At 32.9% G+C, this 22040-nt stretch overlaps 2 protein-coding genes across 2 annotated transcripts; both read right to left on the reverse strand.

Annotated features, from left to right (window-relative positions):
- Positions 1-696: 696 nt before the first annotated feature.
- On the reverse strand, positions 697-21825 carry LOC141446186 (FAD synthase-like). Its single transcript, XM_074112671.1, has 10 exons — positions 21657-21825; positions 21425-21533; positions 17057-17226; positions 15633-16084; positions 15304-15556; positions 10361-10575; positions 6388-6529; positions 5854-5975; positions 2541-2682; positions 697-993 (listed from the first exon to the last, which is right to left on the reverse strand). The coding sequence occupies exons 2-9, from the start codon at positions 21522-21524 to the stop codon at positions 2547-2549; spliced, it is 1590 nt and encodes a 529-aa protein (XP_073968772.1). The 5' UTR covers positions 21525-21533; positions 21657-21825; the 3' UTR covers positions 697-993; positions 2541-2546.
- LOC141461717 (tRNA (guanine(37)-N(1))-methyltransferase) lies at positions 20124-21422 on the reverse strand. The gene has a single exon (XM_074142990.1). The coding sequence runs from the start codon at positions 21420-21422 to the stop codon at positions 20124-20126; it is 1299 nt and encodes a 432-aa protein (XP_073999091.1).
- Positions 21826-22040: the final 215 nt, after the last annotated feature.

Below are 22040 nucleotides of genomic sequence, written 5' to 3' on the forward strand. Positions count from 1 at the left end.
TTTGACGGAGCGTAGATTTTTAATTGAAAAACTGGCACCCCTATGGTCACGTTTGTCATATGAGAAATCAAATCACAAGAGAAGCTGACAACAGGATCAGTTTTATGTTTACTCAGATAGATTTGTGTATACTGAGCAAGAAGTTTGGTGCTTTCTGTTTCGGCTAACTTCAGCACATTGACTCGTCTAAGTCGGAGTAAATGCCTTCCTCTGCCACCAATATCATTATTTACGACTAACAATACTCGTTCATTGACTCCGTTCATCTCTTTCAGCAAATTCATTATCCGCACATCAACATCAATCGTGTCGTTTTTATTACCTTCCTCAAAATACATAACTTTTAATACAGCCCGTTCCTTACCATTGGAATATTCGCCAATATAATGTCCACTCAGGGTGATGCCTTCTACAACTTTAGATTCATCTAATGGAAAAGAATTATTCTGCTGATAAACTAAACTATCGAAATTGTCCAGAATAAATGTAAATATGTCTCCACTAACTGATTCATTTGCATGAATCCACTCCTGAAATAAGTGTGATAATTTAAGCGCTACAGGTGACGTGAAGCGTGTATAAAAGAACGAGGTAATAATCTGATCAATGTCAACTGACTGTGAACTCAAAGAAGTGGGTGGTACAATATGCAGAAGTGCTGTCTGCAATCTTTTTATCTGATTAAAGAACACAATATGATCATTGTAATGTCTTATATTTTTAAATAATGAATTTAATAGAATAAAATAGGTTTTCAATCCGTCACCAGTAACCGATTCTAGATTCAGTGCGCATCTGATGAGCACATCTCGGACGGGTGAATCACCTCGATCAAATATATTTAACAGTTGTGAAGCTATCCTGGAGATGGTGAGACCAGTAAGATCTGGCATCATCACGCCCAGACCGTTAGGACCAAACGCCATGCTTAATGGTTCGCAAAGATATTCACATTCTTCTTCGGCATCCTTCAGTGGATCTTCGGATAAAATTCTGCAAACAAACGCAATTGATCATTATAAAAAACTATCACTCACATTGATATACGAGGTGTAGCTATTAAATAACGAGACTGATGCTGCTACAGAAGAACTATGCATGCGCCAAATCCTATCGACCGACAGCTGTGCAGCGTAAAGCCTTCTTTTTCAATTACAGCGTCTCACGTGTTTGTAGAGAAATCTGTCTGACCGGAATCGTCGTTTGGGTAAGAGGTGTTAGTTTTGTTACACTTGAAAACATGATACTATACATGTAGTAGAGCAACGAATTGTGAAATTTAATATGAAACTTGGTGAAACCGCTAATGAAACTTATCTTTTATTAAAAGAAGTTTATGGCAATGAATGTTTATAACGTGCGCAAGTTTTCTGAGTGGTTCAAGCGTTTCCAAGATGGCCGGAGAAGACGTCGGAGTTGTTGTCCGCCCGGGTCACCCTTCCCGCGTCCAAAACGGAGGAAAATATCGATTATAATTGATCAACATTACTACCACTGAGGAGCTTGCTCAACTCCGTGAAAGAGTAAGGAAAAAAACGACCCGATTTGTGGAAGAACAAGTCACGGGGTTCTCCATCAAGACAACGCGCCGGCTCACACTGTATTGTCTGTCGAAGACGACGTTTCTAGCCAAGTACAACATCCGCCCAGTTTATAAGGCCATCCACCTTATTCGCCTGACCTGGCCGCCCCATGTGACTTTTCATCTGTTCCCCAAAGTCAAATCTGCATTAAAAGGGACACGATTTCTCGGTCCGTTGAAGCTGTGAAAGAAAAAGCGGCACGCGCCATGCAGGAGCTCACAGAAAAAGACTTCAGCACTGTTTCGAACAATGGTAAATTCGCATGAAACGTTGTGGTGTATATTGAAGGTGATAATAACTAAATATGTATAAATTTAAAATAAAATGTTTTACAGCATCAGTCTCGTTATTTAATAGCCACACCTCGTACATATACAGTCTGAAACAAAAGTATGAACATTGAGGGATACTAGAAATTTGTGAAATACCACTAAAAGACAGCTTTAATGTTCTATGTATAGTTGTTGCATTTTGTAGCAAAAATTAGTACGAAGAGTCTTCGTGGAATGGTCTTCATCAATGTTTACAGATTACTTGGGAGTAATTTTTGGTGATTACTTCAAAATGTCCCATCATTTGTATTCTGGCACATCGGACAAGTTGACTATCCTGACTATGTACCTAAAAAACACTCGTACAGGAATGGGCACCTCCAATAAGGGCTAGGTAAATTATAGGTCAAGCCTTTAATTCATTCACTGCGCCCTTTTCGAGATATCCCACTGCGCATTGGTTCTCAAAAAGTAGGCCCCCCCCAACTTTAGGCTCTAATTTTCTGATTCCAAAAACAACTAATTAAAAATTGTAATAAGATCACAGAACAATTCTGCTCTCTTAGAGACGTAAGTAATCTGACATCACCACTCAGTTACATACAACAAATATTATTGATTAAAATACAAAAAAATAAATAATTCGCAAGACACTAAGCCTAATACAATAATTACGAGAATATACTTGAAGCTATTGTCGGCCAACCCTCTCCAAGTGTTCATCCTGCAGGCAGAACGCAGGTCTATATTTAACCGTGCCATCCTCGTCTACGTATTTCAGTGCAGGATTGGGAACAGAGTTGACGGTGCTGCCCAGGGATGTGTACCTAAATTGTTACAGATATTTCGTTTATATTTCATCAATAATTTAATTTAATAAAAATAAAAGGCATGGGACATTTACTTTTTATTAAAGTTCTATCAAACATATTCGGTAAAAACTCCATATTTTTGAAACATACTTAAATCTCACTAATGCTGTACTTTATTTTTATTTAATGTTTTTAAAGCAGCATAAATTTTAGTAAGTAAAGTAATCGCCTATTTTTTCAGGCGGGCTTAACGTCCAACTACCAATTAAGTGCCGTGGACGGAGGCGACTAGCAAACATACTTTACTGTAAATTTCTTTTTATTAACCATTAAATAAAATCCAAGGCCTAAGACCGGGAATCGAACCCAGTACCATAATACATATTAACAGCATAAATTATATTGAAATAACATTTTAGTGGGAAATCCCTTCTTTAAAATGCTATTTTCAGGAAGTGATTTTGACTGCTAACTTTCCTTCGATTCCTATATCAAATGAAATACTTAATATTGATTTTCCTGCAATTCTTTGGTTTTTAAGTTAAGAGTATTTCACTCTCTCTTTCTAAGACAAACACACAAAGCCATTCATAAAATCCTTCATTCATTCTTTGAGTACTTTAAACGAACTCTTGAGTAGGAGAAATTAAGGAAAATACATACTGTCAATTTTCCTGGATAGTTCAGATGATGAAGAAGTTAAAAGTAAACAATTCTAAAGCAAGATGAAGCCTCATCAATCAGTTCTCGATCATTAGGAACAAAATAGTTGTGTTCGGGAAATTTCCCCGAAATCAAAAAAGCTGAACACTCAATGCAAGCAAGGCACAATATTTTTTTGGGGGCTGAATTGGAGAAGAGCCTGATATATATGTGTGACCATCTTCACATCTACACAAATCTATAGTTCAGAATTCTAGTTTTGGTCAACTTTGAATACAATGGCTCTGTCCACCCAAGATGGGTCCGGTCTAATGATAAGTGCAGTGACCGTTTCCAGCTGATCCACGGCCACATTGTCCTCATACTTTAAACATCGTTCACGTTCTTCTCTTTGCTGTTTCAAACGTTCCAATTCCATCAATTTACGAAAATAGTATGATTTAGGCTCAGCTTGTCCATTGGCTGATTGTATGGTTCCTTGTTTTACAGGAAATGCACGGCTAAAGACACCACGCGACACTATGTACACTATGCAAACGGCAAGCAACATTGCCGGAAGTAGGGACAACATTACGTAATGTGCCACATTGAAATATAGAGGTTCCGGTGCGGCCAGTTTTCTATCATACAAATCAAACAGTAGACAGTTGAATATTTCACCCAAAATTGAATAATTTAACAGGAACTCAGTACAATTGACTGCAAATCCACAATTTAGTATTCCAGCAAGTAATGGTAGAGTATAGTTTTGATATTCTCGTGTAAGGTTAACGTATATCTGTGTACAGACTGGATGGTGATGGGTACAACTGGATGAACAAGATCCCCGACAATCCTCAGCGATAATTGTGGCCACAGAGACTACTTCACATACAACACCTGCCACTGTCTGAGTGCTCGTGTAGACAAGTATTGGCTCGAGAAACACCACGAGCAGAGCTATACTGAATACTGCCAGAACTGCTGAAATACATGAACAGACGCGTATCTCTAACTCCAGACACCAGTGCGAGAAAAGCATCTTGTGTTCAGCTCACCGGTCCGCTCTTCAGATTAACACTGTGGGACTATGCTCCAGGTTTTCTAATCTACTTTATGTTCACCTAATTAATTATACAGGTCAATTACTAACAGACTACAATCAGCACTATGTCTCTAGGGAGAGATTCAATTTTTTTGTTATCAGATAGAACTCTATCAAACCATAATCGTGCTACCACTTGCCTCAGATAAAATTTTAAAAAATTAATTTTTACTATAATGTAATAGCATTAATTCGCATACTAATAAACAAGTTAGATTTTGAAGCTAAATTTTCACCGAAAAAGAACCCTTTATCTCCACTGGAGATTCAAAATTTTTGAGATTTTTAAAGTAAATGTAATTTTGATGAGATCTTTTGTTTTTGTGAAAACATTGTTGTTCAGTCTATTAGATTATTTTGTAAAATATCATTATAATGAAGCTGCTGCACTGTGTCATGATGTAGACATTTCGTTCTATCATCTAGTATGAAAGATGTCAATTAAGTAATTCAGAAATGTTAAAAAAAGTACTCTGCTTAAGGCAATCTTTAAGTTAATAATTTTTTCAGTCAGTTTTGGAAAAATTTCGCTTTTAAATTCTCAAATTTATTACAAGCTGCACTATTTTGAAAAAATAATTTTTGTAAATAATTATTAACTATTTTACTTCGAACAGAAAAGGAAAACTAAGATGAAGTAGAATTACACTGACTAGAATGCAAAAAAAAAAATCGTTTTCTGAATAACCGCAGACATATTTAATATCAACAAAGAAAATGTTAATGTTTGCACGATTCTTCAGCTTGAGGCCCAAAATAATCAAAATTAATCAACAATTGACGTCAATCAATGACGTGTATACACGTCAAACCAAATCTCTGTTCGACGTGTATACTCGACGTTGTGAAAAATATAAAATTGCCATTAACTATAAAAAAAACTCGAAATTTTTAATAAAATACAATAAGACAATTATTTGGTGGGGATGTTTCCTTTATCTTACCCAATAGAACTGCTAAGTATTTTGTACGGATTGGGTGGAGAGTCAGCCAAATGATAAGTGGTTGGTACATGTTTGGTCTCCGCATTAGACATTGGGGATTTAGGCACACAAATAGAAGCTCTCAACCCTTGTGCAATGCCCGTTTTTACCTTACTTAGAGGTTCAGACCTCAGTACGAGCATGATTTCATTTTGCACAGAATTCAAAAGCTATTTTTCTTCCTTGTTCTTAGTGTCCCTAGTTAACTAGAGCAATGCATACGTGAAGCGGTGCTTAGATTTTGAATGAGCACAGAATGCTCTGGTAATCTGTAAGCCCCCAGAGAGATTGCAGAAAAAGTCGCTTGCAGTGACTATTATGACTATTGTAAACTTTAGGGTTGTTTTGCCCTGCGTTCGACACGTCGTTGTCTGATTTTAATTCCGCACACTGTAGGGTTTTTTTTTTTTTTAAAAAAAAAACTTAATTCCACGCTTAACTGTTCAAGATACATACCCTTTATCGTAGAGTGGACAGTATGGGACATTGAGTTCCTTCAAATAGGTCCAAATATCTTGATAAGACCAGTCAAGAAGAGGAGATACTCTTATCAGGTTTCCCCAACCTTTGTCAGTTTTCTAAAAAAAAATAATAATAATAAAAAATAAAGAAATTAAATAAAAAATAAAAATTAAAAATAAATAAATAATAATAATCAAAATAATAACAATAATAGTAATAATAATAATAATAATAATAATAATAACTGGACTCCCACGCGGTGGTCCCAGGTTGGAATCCAGCATGCTGACCCTTAGATTTTCTCTTCCTAGGGAGCTTCTTACAGCACACAGTCCGGTGATGGACAGTGTTGCCTGTAACGAGACAACACTGTCCGGCGGCCGGCAGTGCACTGAAAAAAGCTCCGGGCGCCAATAACCTTAGATGTTGACGCGCCTTAAATCATTAAAAACAATAATAATGCAACATATGTCTGTAAATATTCTACAATAAACTTAATCCTGAAAGTCTTACGATTATTTCAATTACCTGAATGTGCGAAAGCTCGCCACCGCTAGGATCTGTTCTTCTAATTCCTAAGATGGATACTTTAAAATCTTGTCTACTACTTAGCACTTTTTGAATTCCTTTTTTTAAAGGTCCATCTTCAATAATTAATTTTAAATTGTACCTGTAAAAAAATGTCAGATAATTATCTGGCTATAAAAGATATTTGGTTTTTAAAAGTTTCGGTTGATTTTTAAAAATCATGTGTCTCTCGGCAACTCTTTCAGCATTTTCAATATAAAATGGTGAAAACACTTTATTTTTAATCACAGCTGTTTAATTAACTAAAATTAGAAAGTAAACAAATAAAGCTCTCTAGAATGCATTCTACTAGTTAAAGAACAGCTGATATAATTCAGTGTCGTAAGTTTTTACATTTTTTTTTTTTTTATTTGTATTCGCCACGTTGGGAAATCCTACGTTCAATCCTAGTCTTTGTAATTTCTGAACCGTTTCGTATTTTATCCCATCTTTAAAAATGATCTTTCAAGTTCGTTTATAACTGAAATATTTGCACTTCTTACCCATGAAAATTTCAAGCATGAGAAGCACATTTGAAATAGTTTTCAAAATTAATTTCTTACAATCAGAGAATTTCAATTTTTTTTTTTTTAAATGGTCCCTGAGAGTTAGTAACATAATAGAGTTAGATCTGAATAATAATGTTAATTTACAATAGGCAAAAAAAGTATTTGCACACCCTGTTATTTTAAGGTTTCATATAAAAAAAAATTCACTTTTTTTCCCAAATTACGTTTATTTAACTTCTTAAATCAAGCTCTATAAGATGATAAATAAAAATATGCAAAAGAGTCAAATAAATTAAGTATAAAGAACATAATGTTATTTTATACTGCAAAAAAAGTATTTGCACAGCTGTAATTTGGGATCTCTTGACATGTAAATAAAACAAATGCCCTAACAAAAGAGGATTAACGTCACCTTTGGTACTGTCTATACTCCCTTTATTAGTTTCATTAGTTTTAATTGTGTTTTCAACTAGTGCATTGAGATGGCTCCAAAATCTAGAAAAATTCCTGTGAGTGTGAAACAGGAAGTGCTTATATTACATCGTGCTGGAAACAGTAATAGAGAAATCGGAAATAAAGTAAATTTATCGTTTTTAACAGTGAGGTATATCATTGAAAGAGGAACAACAGAAAATAAACAGCGAACAGGTCGACCAAGAGCCTTAAATGAACGTGAGAGGAGGAAGGTCGTCAAAGACGCACTGAGAAAACCAACTTACAGCGTTCAAAAACTTGCGCATGACCTGGCGTCTTGTTCAGGAAAGACGGTTACACCTCAAACAATAAGAAACGTCCTTCACAATAAAGGCATACGAGGCAGGCGACCCTTAAAAAAGCCATTTATTAGTGAGGTTAATAGGAAAAAACGTCTTGAGTTCGCCAAAGAATTTGTTAAAAAACCTGTTGAATTTCGGGAAAAAATTATTTTTTTCTGATGGAAGCAAGATTGAGGTTTTTAAACCACAAAATATAATAACAATCTGGAGAAGAAATAAAACTGGTTTGAATACAAAAAATATATTAAAAACTGTTAAGCATGGAGGAGGAAATATCTTGGTTTAGGGCTGTATGGCTTACTCTGGGGTGGGTAATTTAGAAGTTATTGAGGGCATAATAACAGCTCGGTCTTAGGTGGAGATGTTGCGAGGCAACTCGAAGGCAAGTGCTGTAAAATTAGGTTTGGAGAACGATTTTCATTTCCAGCAGGAAAACCATCCAGAACATACGGCCAACATTACAAAAGAATGGCTTCTTTATAATGCCCCAAGAAGATTACTGACCCCACCTCAATCACCAGACCTGAACCCAATTGAAAATCTGTGGCATATTTTGGACAGGAAAGTCCGCCAGACCTCTATTACAAGTAAGGAGCACTTAAGACAAGTGTCAGTTAATTCCTGGAACAATTTATCAGATGAGGTGACAAGAAATTTAGTTGAATCAATGCCAAGGCGTTACAAGCCGTAATTGAAGCTAAAGGGATGCACACTAAATATTAAGGACAATGTTATGATTGGTTATGGGTCAACCAAATTATTTTTTGAAATGTTTAACTAGGTGTGCAAATACTTTTTTTGCAGTATAAAATAACATTATGTTCTTTATACTTAATTTATTTGACTCTTTTGCATATTTTTATTTATCATCTTATAGAGCTTGATTTAAGAAGTTAAATAAACGTAATTTGGGAAAAAAGCGAATTTTTTTTTATATGAAACCTTAAAATAACAGGGTGTGCAAATACTTTTTTTGCCTATTGTATATCCTCACAGCATGAGGCATTAAAGTTTCTGTAGAAATTGAAATCTTTACACCAAAAATGATTAATCTAGGCTCTATTGATGGATGTAATCCCGTAATCTTACAGGAATACAGGAAACAAGGCATGCTACAATGGATAAAAAATGAAAGAGATGATCCGCAACCAAGGGGACCCATGAGGCTGTTCTATCTAATCAAGTGTCTGGGGGAAAGAACGAGTTTTCTCATTAAATATACACAAAAGAAATAAGGAATACTTAGAATTACAGTCTTTATCTTTATTTTTTGGATTTCCCTCGATGATGACACGCGGGAAGGCCTTGTGCCATAGAACCGTTTGAACTCTAATTTACATAGGGTTGGTTGCCAACTGCCCGTTTTTGGAAAGGACAGTCCTTTTTTAACACCTGGTTGTCCTTGTCCTTTCTTAAATTAGGAAAGAACGCCTTTTGTCCTTTTTTTTCAGATATTGTTCACACAAATCTAATTTATTTTATTGTATTTTTGATTTAAGTTCTGACTTCTGAGACTTCTTCATTTGGCGTGTTGTTTTGTCTGTTCTAACTGAACTGAATAGGTCAAACAGGTTATTGATGTAACGATGAATTTTTCATGAATAAGTATGTAAGATATAAATGTACCCAGGCCAGATTACAGACGGTGAAGAGGGGGACTTTTTCCCGGGGACCGGAGCTGGAGTCTCTGCATGTATACCTAAAAAAGAAAAAAAAAAGAAATACAAATGATATATTTTCCCGGGCCCCAAAATCCTGTCGACGGCCCTGAATGTACCTAATTTTTTTAGGGTGTCCTTTTTTTTGGAACTTTAGAGTTGGCAACCCTAAATTTACAACAAAGCTTTTCACTAAAAGTGATATAATTTTCAATGGAATTAATATTAGTTTATCTGAATAAGTTAATTTTTGAAAGTACATTCTCTTTTATATAAAAATCAATAGCGCAATGTCCTTTTTTTTCTAATCAAATACGGACAATTTTGATAAATAGTGTGATATCTACTAATAAAAAGATTAATAATACTTTTAAAGTGCTATCAGCTGGACTTAAAACAGCTATTTTTTTAACGTACTGGCTTTTAATGGAAACTAATAAGTAGGGTGTAGTTATCAGTAGAAATTAGAATTGAAAAAGCCTGCTGGGCCATTTTTTTCCCCGCAGTTAATTATACGATAATTTCTACGCTAAAAGAACTGACTAGAACCCGGAAGTGTCTAAAAGCGAAAGTTTGCTTTTTCCTGTTATTAATTTTTTTTTATTTCAACTGCATAAAAAATATATTATTGTTTTTTATAAATAATACAAGATAAATTATAAAATATTTTTTTCATTCGTGCATTTTTATCCTCAATAGTTCAGTATGTTACGACTAATTAGTTGGAACCTTTACTGTAATACACTATTCTCTATATTGTGAACTGTTAACTATTCTATTACAATGTGCTTCATCTTAGTTCAAGAAACCAAAATAGTTACTTGTTTAGATTACAAAGTAAAACAATAAAATGATTTTTTTTGTGGATATTGATAAAATAAATAAAGATTAAAACACGGAGAAGGAATGACGGTGCCGAAAGATGGTTATTCACAATAAAAACCGGGGAAAACCCCCCCGGTAATTTATTTAAAAATAAAAATTAACTAACCTACTAGCCGTTTCACGGATAAAATCTTCAACTTCTTTAAATGGAGATTCAGTTCTTATATAGACAGCATTCAATTCCGGAAACTCAGTACGATTATTGAAACGTTTCAGCAATAAAGACTGCACAAGGTGTACCAATACTGTACAGTCTTTGCCTCCATTGAACGAAAGGAATACTTCTGAAGTTTGGTACTCATCTAGACACTTTTCTATGATCTAAAAAAAAAAAAAATAATAATAATAATAAAATGCAACACGTAAACCTGAAGTAAGGAAGTTATCCACCTATAAAGAAAAAAGTACTTCAATTGAGCTATTTTTAAGATTATTCTTGCTAAAAATTAAATTACAAACATGTAAAAAATGAATTAGTAAAACTGTAACCACTTGTGTAAACAACTAAACATACGAAAACAAAGATATTAATTCGCACAACTTTCTGATTACAAGCGTAATATATTACATACCTCTATACTTTTATTTAATGGTTTCATGAAGCTAACAGCGTACGAGACGTTACTTTGGAAAACTGCTTAGAAAGGGGCCGAAATTAATTTGCCGTGGAGATGGTTTTTTTCCTCCCCACTACGTTACCGTACGTATATCTAGGAACTTCTATATGTACATTTCACTTACCACTAGTGATGGGCAGAACGAGTCCGTCTTTGGACTCGTTGGATTTGAATCAGTTCCAGGGTTGGAATCGATTCCAACAACTCGTTCACCGATTCCGGTCTCTGTACTTACCCTATGCATTAGTAAAAATGTCACGCAATTTATTAAAAAATATCATTAAATGTTAGCTTTCCCAGTTAATAACAAAACTATATTTCTTTAACACACATTGAGTACTATCCCTAATTTCCAATTGCACTGATAAATATAAAATTAACAACGTAACACAAAAATTAACATAAAAATAGACTAGTCAATTATAAAAATTAAAGCAATGCTGTTTAGTCATTATCTAGCTTGACCACTGGAAGACTGGAGTTAACGTGCTTCAAGAGGATCCAAGGTAGAGAAACGGAAATGGGTAGGAAATTATTCCCATAAAAAAAATTCTAACCCTTCAAGCAAAATGATAATTACTCATAAATAAAGAAATATTTATTTACTAGGACTTGTATATCAAGCTTTAAAAATATTATCTTATTATCTTACGAAAAGAAAAAGCTGTGTGCTTAATCTTTAACATAGCGCTGGACACTCTTATTCTTATCTTCATTGGGTAAGTTTAACCGTGTACATAACCGTGAGACAGTCAAAGTAACACTGAGCCAAAATTTAGTATTACCTAATTGGTTTACTTACTGCAGTATCCCTCCCACTCTATCACCAATTTCACAAACATTCATCGATTGGAAATAATTTTTAGTTAAATATTCGTTTTATTTGAATACAAAAAACATTATAACGCTTTCTTAAGATGATTTTAATTTTTAAAATTTGTTTTTGTCCATTACTCTTATATAATACGAAGAATTTCAAATAAAATATAATATACAAACACAATGATCTAGTATGCAGGTGGAGTCAGTCCTCGTTACCATAGCAATGGAACCGTTAAACAACTCCGGTTCCAGCTCCAGCAATTTCTATTGGCTAGATTCAGTGAACGAAAAAATGGAACGAGTCCGGTTTCAAAAGGATTTAAATCACTCCGGATTCGACTCCACCAACTCCAGTGGATTTAACCAATGAAAATGCTAGAGCTGGGCCGGAGTCGTTTAACGGTTCCGTTGTCATGGAAACTACGACTGACTCCACCTGCACACTAGATCATTCTGTGTTTGTATATTATATTTTATTTGAAATTCTTCGTATTTTATAAGAGTAATGGACAAAAACAAATTTTAAAAATTCAAATCATCTTAAGAAAGCGTTATAATGTTTTTTGTATTCCAATGAAACGAATATTTAACTAAAAAATATTTTCAATCGATGAATGTTTGTGAAATAGGTGATAGAGTGGGAGGGATACTACACTAAGTAAACCAGTTAGGTAATACTAAATTTTGGCCCAGTTTTACTTTGACCGTCTAGCTGACATGTACACGTTCAAGCTTACGCCAATGAAGATGAGAGTAAGAGTGTCCAGCGCTAAGTTTAAGATTAAGCACACAGCTTTTTCTTTTTGTAAAACAATAAGATAATATTTTAAAAGCTTGATATTCAATTCTTAGTTAATAAATATTATGAGTAATTATAATTTTGAAGGGTTAGAATTTTTATGGAATAATTTCCTACCCATTTCCGTTTCTCTACCTTGAATACTCTTGAAGTAAGTTAACTCCAGTCTTCTAGTGGTCAAGCTAGATAATGACAAAACTGCATTGCTTTAATTTATATTTGACTAGCCTATTTTTGTGTTAATATTTGTATTACGTTGTTAATTTTATATTTATCAGAGCAATTGGAAATTAGGGATAGTACTCAATGTGTGTTAAAGAAATATAGTTTTGTTATTAACTGGGAAAGCTAACATTTAATGATATAATAATATAATAAATTGCGTGACATTTGTTCTTATGTTTAATCGTTCCAAACCTTCTGCTGCCTCATTTTCATTTTTATTTGCCTAAATTTTTTGGGGCGGGGCGGAATCACTTTTTTTAAAAATAGGGATTTGAATCAACTCGTTCCACCATCGGACTCGTTCCAATGGAACGAGTCCGCTCAAATAGCCCATCACTACTTACCACCACTACTTCTATCCCATTTGGTTGATGGTGGCAAAAAAAATTATGTAACTTGAAAATTACCGTGCTTGGATTTACCGAACTTGTAATAATTCGCCACAAATAACATGTTGTATCAAGTCAACTAGAGGTTATAAATGTAACCATGGTAACAGCGTCACTCAAACAAAAGATTTGTAATTATTATGTAATACCTTCAGCAGTTGAAAGTGAATCTCAACAAATACATTAGTCAAATGTCTGCCTGTTAGTTGAGTTGTAGATTGTATTAAAAGGGGCGAAGGAACGCAGGCAAATTAGTTGAGTTACTTATGCCAACAATTTAAGTTGGCTTAATACAAATCGGGATTCAGAAATTCCGATTAATCCATTTATATTTAATAAAGCCGAATATAATTCTGTTATACCTTTTTATTTCACTACATCTCTTAAAAGAAAGTGATTTGATTATATCAATTTTTTTTTTTTTTAAGTTAACACCAGAAAATCGTCTTAAGGGCGGATCCTAAATAATACAAATAATATTACCGTAAACAATATTTTAGCTAAAAAGAACAAAATTTTCCGAAGTACAACCAGAAACGCGCTAGAAAAGTTGAATAGATCCTTAATAAAATACAAAGTACGGCGTAAGGCACAAAAAAAATTAGCTAGAATTTTAGAATCATTGGCACGCCTGTAATCTGGTGGACTTTTCGTAAATTTTTTATCAATTACTAATGCTTGATAATAGAACACGATTTTTTTTTTTTTTTAACGGAGGGGAGGGCAATAAACCTGTTTGCGTATTATGTCCTACATCTTTCTAAAACATCTATAACAATTTTATTACCTCACCGCAATTAATACATTCTAATTGATTTACTACTAATAAAAACAATAATAATATAAAAAGTTCGATCCATTTTAAAAATTAAAAGGGATTACGAATTTTTCCTTTTCATTTATATCTATTATATTTATTTTCAGTTATTAACTGTTAAATTTGTATAATAGTTAACAAAAATTTGAAAATGAGTGAAAGAATAATAAAATCAATAACGTTCACGAATTCATTGACAAGGGACTTTTTCGTAGTGTTGGTACTAGGAAACTGTTAGGTGGAGCCCCCCTAGCATTGTACTAAATTGGCAGTGTGGTAAATGGTGACGAAGAAAGGCGAATCCTCTTTGGAATGTACAATTAGTAACCATTTAGCAATGTCTTGAAATATTAAACAGTTTTTTTTTTACTTTATTTTCTAGAAACGGAAATTAAAAATTAGTTATAAAACAGAAAAGAAAATATTACGCACTTTTTTATGGACTTATTTACGAACAAAGTATTCTTCAAACAACCTTACCAATCTGGGCTAAAGGTCCAGGATTGACAAGTTTTACCAAAAATGATATTTCAAATATATTTAGTGTGTACATACTCAAGATATTTCCTTACTCCATATAATTTCAGTATCACTTGCATTTTTTTGGGGGTTAATTACAATTTTATTATTAATACTAAATTTATGGGCTGGGCCATCATAAATTGTGAGCTCTGTAGCAGACTGAGAAACACGTTAGTTTATCCCAAAAATATAAAAATCAGGTCCTTGGAAATCAAGATATTAAGCTATTGCCGTTTTAGCCTGAACTTTGGATCCCAAGAACTCAATTTTTACAGTTATCTAGTTGCTTGAAAAATGTTATAAAGCCTGCCTGAAATAATTCGGCATTACTTTACGCAATAACGAGAGATCTAGAAAATAATATGGTTGAGAAATAACAACGATCTCCATTATTCAATTCTCAGATGATGCTTCGTAAAACGTTTAAGCAAGCATAGTCATGTCTTAAGCTCGGACATATTCTACTGACGAATTCCAGCAGTTAGCATAACTTTTCCGAACATTTGGCCATTTTTTTCAATATAACAACACAATACATCTTGGATTTATTAATGTAGAAAAGAAAATGGATTGAATGTTACTAAACGCTGATCACGTACTGCTTTTTTTGAAAAAATGACTTTTCAGGCCTTTAAGAAGTGTTCAGCGTACTCAACCTTGTGTTCTTTCAGGGTTCAGAACGTTCCCTACTGTCGTAAATGATCCATTTTTCGCAAAAAAAAAGAAGTTACTGAGAGTAAGCTCAGAGTAGGACTAGACTGATAAATTTAGAGTAGCAACCCTTAGAGCAAGATGGTTCGCCGTTAGAAACGATTGGCTTCTCTCGTTAAGTTATAGCTGCTGAAATGCAATACGTACCTCTATCGAGCGCTTCAAACACCGTGTTAGCGACATAGCTTCTGCTTCATCAGCATCTAATAGTTCTTTTATTCTATTCCAAGAATTACCCAGCAGTTCTCCTTGCTCTGCTATCCAATCTTTGTTCAGTCTTGATTCAAAAAAGGAGTAAGCCTGTTCCACTAGTTGCTCTTCCTGGCATTCCAAGGTTATTACTGTTTTGAAGAAAGGGTTATTTAATTTAGGATACGAACCAAAGGTAACATCTTTGTATCTATAAAAACAAAAATTTAACATTAAAAAGGTATGTATTATTCTGAACAATGCATTGAATAGTAAAAACTACTTACTTTTTGACGGCGTCATTTAAATAGTGCGCAAATTCTGATTCATATACGTCAAGATACATACGTCGTACGTGAAATTTAAGTCCAGAGTTTCTAAAATAAGTACCTTCTAAAGCATTGAATATAGCTCTAAAATATTTTGGCAAACCCGGAAGTATGCAAACATTATTCACAGTGATCACAGGGAATTTCTCTTCAGGCACTAAAGTGGTATTCAGGTGAGCATAGTGTATGACAGCATCTCGCGGTATTGTAGCCATCTTGACCGTACTCTCACGCTGTTCACTGCCGGGTGGGTCACGATTAAACCATGACCAATAAATCAGCAGTTCCTGATTGACGATCATTGGTTGTAGAAAAGCAGCACCAACTCCCTCGTAGGTGACATCGTCATGTGTTGGTCCGATTCCACCAGAAGTGATTACTTGATCGTATTTAGTGGAAAATTCAGCAACCTGCAAACATAATACACATCTTTTCCTCATTATAATATAGGCATCAATAATTATTAAATTTTAGTCGTTATTAGTCTTTCGTTAGACAGAGAGGCCTGAGCTTTTACACATTGCCTTACGCTACTAGCACTTCTACTACTACTTAGTAGTGAATGTACTACTAGAATGTAGTAGTATTATAATTGTGTAGATTTTCAAATTTAAAATTTCAAGAGAAATATCTAATTTGTAGAGTCTCCTGAGTACGATAAAAAAAACTGTGGCTGCGTCATGGACACGGCCGTGTGTTGTACGTGAATACGTTTACGTAACGGGTAACATTTTTTATATAAAATATTTTTATTTATGTATTTAGGATGAAACAATGTGTCTTCATAATCGAGCAACATAAGCGCACAGACTAACGTAAATTATTTTACTCACACGCAAAACAAATTCGCCTCTACACTGCTTGCCCCAGCCCAGACAATCTCACCCTGGCTTGCGAAAAAAAAGGCAACTGGCCAGTTTAGGATGTTACCAGAAACTATTTCGTATATTAAATAGTATTTTTAATCAAATATAATCATTCTTTACAGGATTGATCTTTCTTTTATACAATAAATAACTATAGTGGTACCTCGGTTCTCGACCATAATTCGTTCCGGAAGTGCGGTCGAGAACCGAAACAATTTATCCCATAAGAAATAATGTAAACTATGTAGTTTATTTCGTTTCTAAGCCCCAGAAATATGCCAGTTTTACTGGCCTAATTTTTATATTTTGTGTAAAACAAGAATTAAGATCTAAAAGTGTAAATACAAAAACAACTCGGCTCATCTCACATGTTCGAGTTCCAAATGTTTGTTCAGATTTCAGGACAATATTTTCTCGAATTTCTTGGTCGAATACCGATGGGTTCAAAAGTCAAGTCGTTCGAAAACCGAGGTACCACTGTGGTCAGTTCAAAAAAAAAAAAAAAAAAACAATAACCTCTTTGGCTATAATTTCGATGTCATCCGGAATAATGGAAACTTTACACAGTTTGATGCCTAGTGAATGTAATTTTTTAGCTAAAAAATGGACATTACTGTCGGCTACTTGTCCTTTGAGCACTTCATCACCAATCACAATTACACCAGCTGAACGGGCGGCCATTCTTTCTGTAAATTCCAAAACAAGATAAAAGCTTAAATTTTGTAAATTTAATTTAAGTCTTGGCCAGATTGATGTAGTTATCTTTTTCACTTAAACTTAATAGAATAATTTTTTGTTTTTGTTTTAAATATGGCAGGTAAGTAATATCTTTGCAAGCATAAAATTAGTTGATTTCACTGTCAACATTGCAAATTGTTAACCATGCAATAAAAAAAAATCTCAAATAATGGTAAACTCACTTTGTCAAAGGCTCTAAATTGTTAATCGATTCAATAAATTTAAAACTTTCGACACACAAAACATAAAATGTTTATAACAAACGATTCGATTTGATTTTGAGGCTAATAAAAAAATAAAAGAATACGTCTCACTTAATGGTGTATGGACTTGACACACATTTACTTCCTTAGCTTTTTGAAATAATTTGAAAACTATTCAGTAAAACACTGTGTGCAATTTAAATCAGCCGTCAATTAATAATGCTACAGAATTTATTATTTTGTTACATTCAAAAAAAAAAAAAATAAGAATAAGAAACGGAAATGATTAGTTTTGTGACTACAGACGATGACGCAACATTACAAATCTAAATCATTAAAAAAATAATAAATATATATGGTATATGATAAGAGTAATATTTTATGGCTGCACACAACATAAAATATTTAAATTATTTGTTACCTTGGCCTTAATTTGTTTCATATGTTTACTTAACCTAACATTTTTCAATTATAGCCTAAATTATTGAACACAAACTTTTTTTTAAAAAAACTTTAAATTTAAAAAACACATTTTCCCGACTTAGGTTACCCCAAACAGTTATTTTCGGAGAAAACTCGAAATCGGAAATGCAATTTGGCATTGCCATATTTTGCTAATTACAGGAAATTAATACTTATTCTCTAGCAAACAATAAATACGCTAGTGTGTGAATTTAGATAAAGGATTGTACGGAAGTTATAATTACATAACAGGATAATCATCATCCACTGAGTTTTTATTTAACCGGAATCTAATGAGATAAAGGTTAAAATAAAGATTATAAGGAAATTGGAAGCGTGTACACTGTAACGAAAGAAGTTTTGAATTTAAAAAACAAAAGGTTCATTCAGTTAATCATCAAAACCACAAATAAACTCGTGCATTTAATGAAAATTAAATTTGCCTTTTTTAGTTTTAGGAAAGCTAATTTTCTTCCTTAGTTAATCGAACTATTAAATTATAACTTTCGTCCACATAGTTAGTTGATAAGCCGGAGCAAAATAGCTATTGGTAACACTGGTTGCATTGTCTGATGCTTTGCGATACAGATTGGCGCGGCTTTTTAATACAACTTGCTCTCTGCAATACACATCCATATATTAGAAAATTATGATGCAGAAATTTTTGTACTAAAAGTTTACTTTTATACTTGAATTTTTAAGTCAAATTAAACTTTTTAATTGAATCTATGTGTAACCTTATGCTGAAACTCTCGTATTCTGATCTTTAAAGAAGCAACTCAATATTTATCTAAGATAGATAAACCTGGTAATTTGCAATTTATTATTTAGAAATATTTATTTTTTCTTCATTAATTAAAAAAGCTGCTTGCCTTAACTTGTTAAAAAGATTTTATATAACGATGGAGTTCTAGTTTCCAAATTGGCACATATTTCTACATGTATTATTAGGAAAATTTTCTTCAAAATGAGAAATTAAGATAACACAAACAGTTTTTGGCTGAAAATTACGCTCTTTCAAATTATGGCAGATAAATATGGAGTTAAAAATATCCGAATAGGTTTATAGGTTAGGATATAGTTCAAAGTAAATAAAATAAAATGATGAAATATTTAGTATGAATTTAAATTTTTAAAGAATATTATTTATTTTACGAAATACTGCTAATTTATTTTTGTAAAAAAAAAGTTTACTTGATAATATTTCAAATGTGCAAAACAACATTTTGTATGACATGGCCGACACATTAACCGAGCATATGAAACCATTGTTATAAGAATTTTCTTATTTCAAAGAGGATTTTCTTATTTTACATCATTATGTAAAATAAGAAAATCCTCTTTGTAATAAAAGGTTGCTATTAGCTCCATAGAGATTGTGAATTTTAAACATTTATTCAACTTTCAATGAGACGCACATAACATGGACAAAAAATTTTCAAATAAAAAAAAATGAACTAACTTGTTTTCTTGACGAAATCTGTACAGTGTTGTAGAAATTTTATTATTTTTTAATTTTTCTCAAATAAGTAAATTTGTGCATCCGAAATGAATAATTTGTTTCAAAGAATGGATGATAATAAATTATATGTATACTTTTTCAACTTTTTTTATTTTTTGTTTATGTACAGGTTATTTACAAGAGTCCTCAAAAGGTTACACCATTTTTTTTAAAGTAATTAAAATAAAATAAAGTGAAATACAAACTGATAGAAAAATGCATTCAGGAATATTTTGTTTTTTGCTTTCATTTTGAACAGCTCCAAGTTTCTAATTTGGCCAAAGCTTCCTCAGTGTTTATTTCAGTTTTCTTAAATTGTTCAATAATTTTCTTTTTATTATCTTCATTTTTCATACTGTCTTCAGTATTATTAGACATTTCTGAATTACATTTTAACACTTCAGGTGTCTGTCTGACAATTTCTTCAATATTCTTTAACTGGTTGTCAATGTTTTCCACTTTTGTCTTCACTAAATCTATTAACTGTTAACAAAATAAAAGATTCAGCAAAATGCAATTCTTAAGAATTACAAAGAAAAAACAACAACAACAACAAATTTGTAACAATCATTGAGATATATTGTTAAAATATTGTAATAAACAAATAATTACTTTCTTCAATCGACCAGAATATGCTTTCGCCTTAGCTTTGGATTTTATACTGCGCACATGGTTTACTTTAAATGGATTGTTTTTCTTCTGATTTTTCATTTTTTGTATCTTGTGCCTGTGAAAGAAATGGTAAATTAGTTTTTTTAGTGTGTGACTGATCGAACGGCGAAGAACATCTCTTTGCTGAAATCAAAATTCTAGGAGTAAGTGCAATCGTAACACGCATCATATGCTTGTTGGGGGCCACGTTTCTAACAAAAGTTACAGATTTTAACTCATCTTCCAGACCCTTTAGGTTAAGATGCTCAGCAATTAACTCTACTGCAAGTAAAGACGGATCTGAGACTCCTTTAACAAAGCAATAAACGTAAACTTGTGGCACTGGAAGAGCAGCTATCTTCTCAGCATCAGCTGCACTGTACAATCCCTTGAAACTTGGCAAGAAGGTTGGTGCAAGAGCTGGTAAATTCATTGTAATATGTACTTTATAGTCACCAGGTTTTAGTTGAATAAAATGTGACTTAAAATCTTCTTTAATAAAGTCAGTTGCATCTTTCACAGTTGTCAACACAGGACTCTTAACTTTATTCAAAAGAAGATTTGCTCTTAAATAATTAATTGCTACATCATTTAAATCATTTGCCAATACAGTGCAGCCCTTTTTAGCAGCTGGTATGGTAAACGGTCCAACGCCGGCGCACACGTCATACAGATAATCACCTTTTTTCAACATTTCAACTATTCTCAAGTGTTCTGTACTTAAACGTGGATTCCAATACACTTTTGAAAAATCAAATTTATACACATAACCATTTTCCACTACCTCCACCACGAAATCATCTTTTCCAGCTAAAACTTCCAACTGAAATGTTCTAAATTCATTTTCAATAATGTCCATCTTGTTTACAACCGTTTTTGCCGGAGACACCTTATCTAACAGCACTTGTCCAATTATGTTTTTAAAGTCGAACAATTCACTTTTCAAGTTTAAATGAACTATATGTCCAATAATTGAATAACTACTCACTGTACCAATTTCCTTTGGTATTACTGAACTTAAAATTTCAGCAGCATTCCAATTGTTATAATTTAATGTAATGTTAATATGTTCAAAATGAATTTTATCACTAAAATTGCTAAGAGCTTCCCTATCCACAACTTTCAGATCCTCATAAGTACGTACAATACCGGGATTTAGTAATATTTCTTTTGAATCATCATTTCTAATGCGTACTGGATTCAAATTTACTAGTTTCAACATATAAGGCTTCACATGCTTTAGAGTTTCTTTTAAATAATTTAATTCAACAACTATGCAAGGAACTTGCACAATTTTTTCAAATAGTTCCTTATTTAGTGTCTTCATACCTCGAATTTCCCTAGGAGGAAGAAAATTTTCCATGCTGAAGTAACTGGTTGAAGATTGTAATCTTCTTAACACGAGTAAAACATTTCTGTACAACAGCATCTGCCTAGCCTATACGTAATTTATGAAAATGTAAGTGTTAAGGGGTAGCATAACCTTCACAAATTGAACACGTGCAATCTCAAATGTAGCAATTCAATTTCACACAATTAAGTAATAAAAACATTTATTTACCTGCTTTATGAAGTTTCAATGAATGACAAGTTAACACACAAAATTAACTATTGAAGATGTTTGTTATTGCATATGGAAATTTATCAATGCAGTTTAGGTGGGATACACGCCCACATTTATTAATATAAGTGCAACCATTACCAACATATCAATCAGAATATATTTATTTCTTGTAACACAATCTTCAATAAATTTCGTTTTTTTTTGTTTACAAAAGATTACATTTCAGTCTCTTATTTTTCCTTCATAATTATATAATGTTTTTATTTTTACTTTTATTTACTCGGATGACGGTCTGAAATTATTAAAATTAAGTTTTCATTCAAAATGTATGTATATTTTGAAGCATCCTTATTTTTTGTTCATCGTAGGTCACTATTTTAA

This window comes from Rhodnius prolixus, unplaced genomic scaffold (assembly GCF_049639745.1).
Source record: "Rhodnius prolixus isolate KJV_2025 unplaced genomic scaffold, Rpr scaffold_1, whole genome shotgun sequence".
Taxonomy (NCBI): domain Eukaryota; kingdom Metazoa; phylum Arthropoda; class Insecta; order Hemiptera; family Reduviidae; genus Rhodnius; species Rhodnius prolixus.

Coding starts and splice junctions, on each gene's coding strand:
- LOC141461717 (XM_074142990.1), bottom strand. CDS start 21,422: ATGAAGACACTAAATAAGGAACTATTTGAAAAAATTGTGCAAGTTCCT.
- LOC141446186 (XM_074112671.1), bottom strand. CDS start 21,524: ATGCTGTTGTACAGAAATGTTTTACTCGTGTTAAGAAGATTACAATCT. Junction 17,227..21,424: donor TCCTCCTAGGGAAATTCGAG/GTATGAAGACAC, acceptor TGGAATTTACAG/AAAGAATGGCCGCCCGTTCA. Junction 15,557..15,632: donor TTAAATGACGCCGTCAAAAA/GTAAGTAGTTTT, acceptor TTGTTTTTATAG/ATACAAAGATGTTACCTTTG.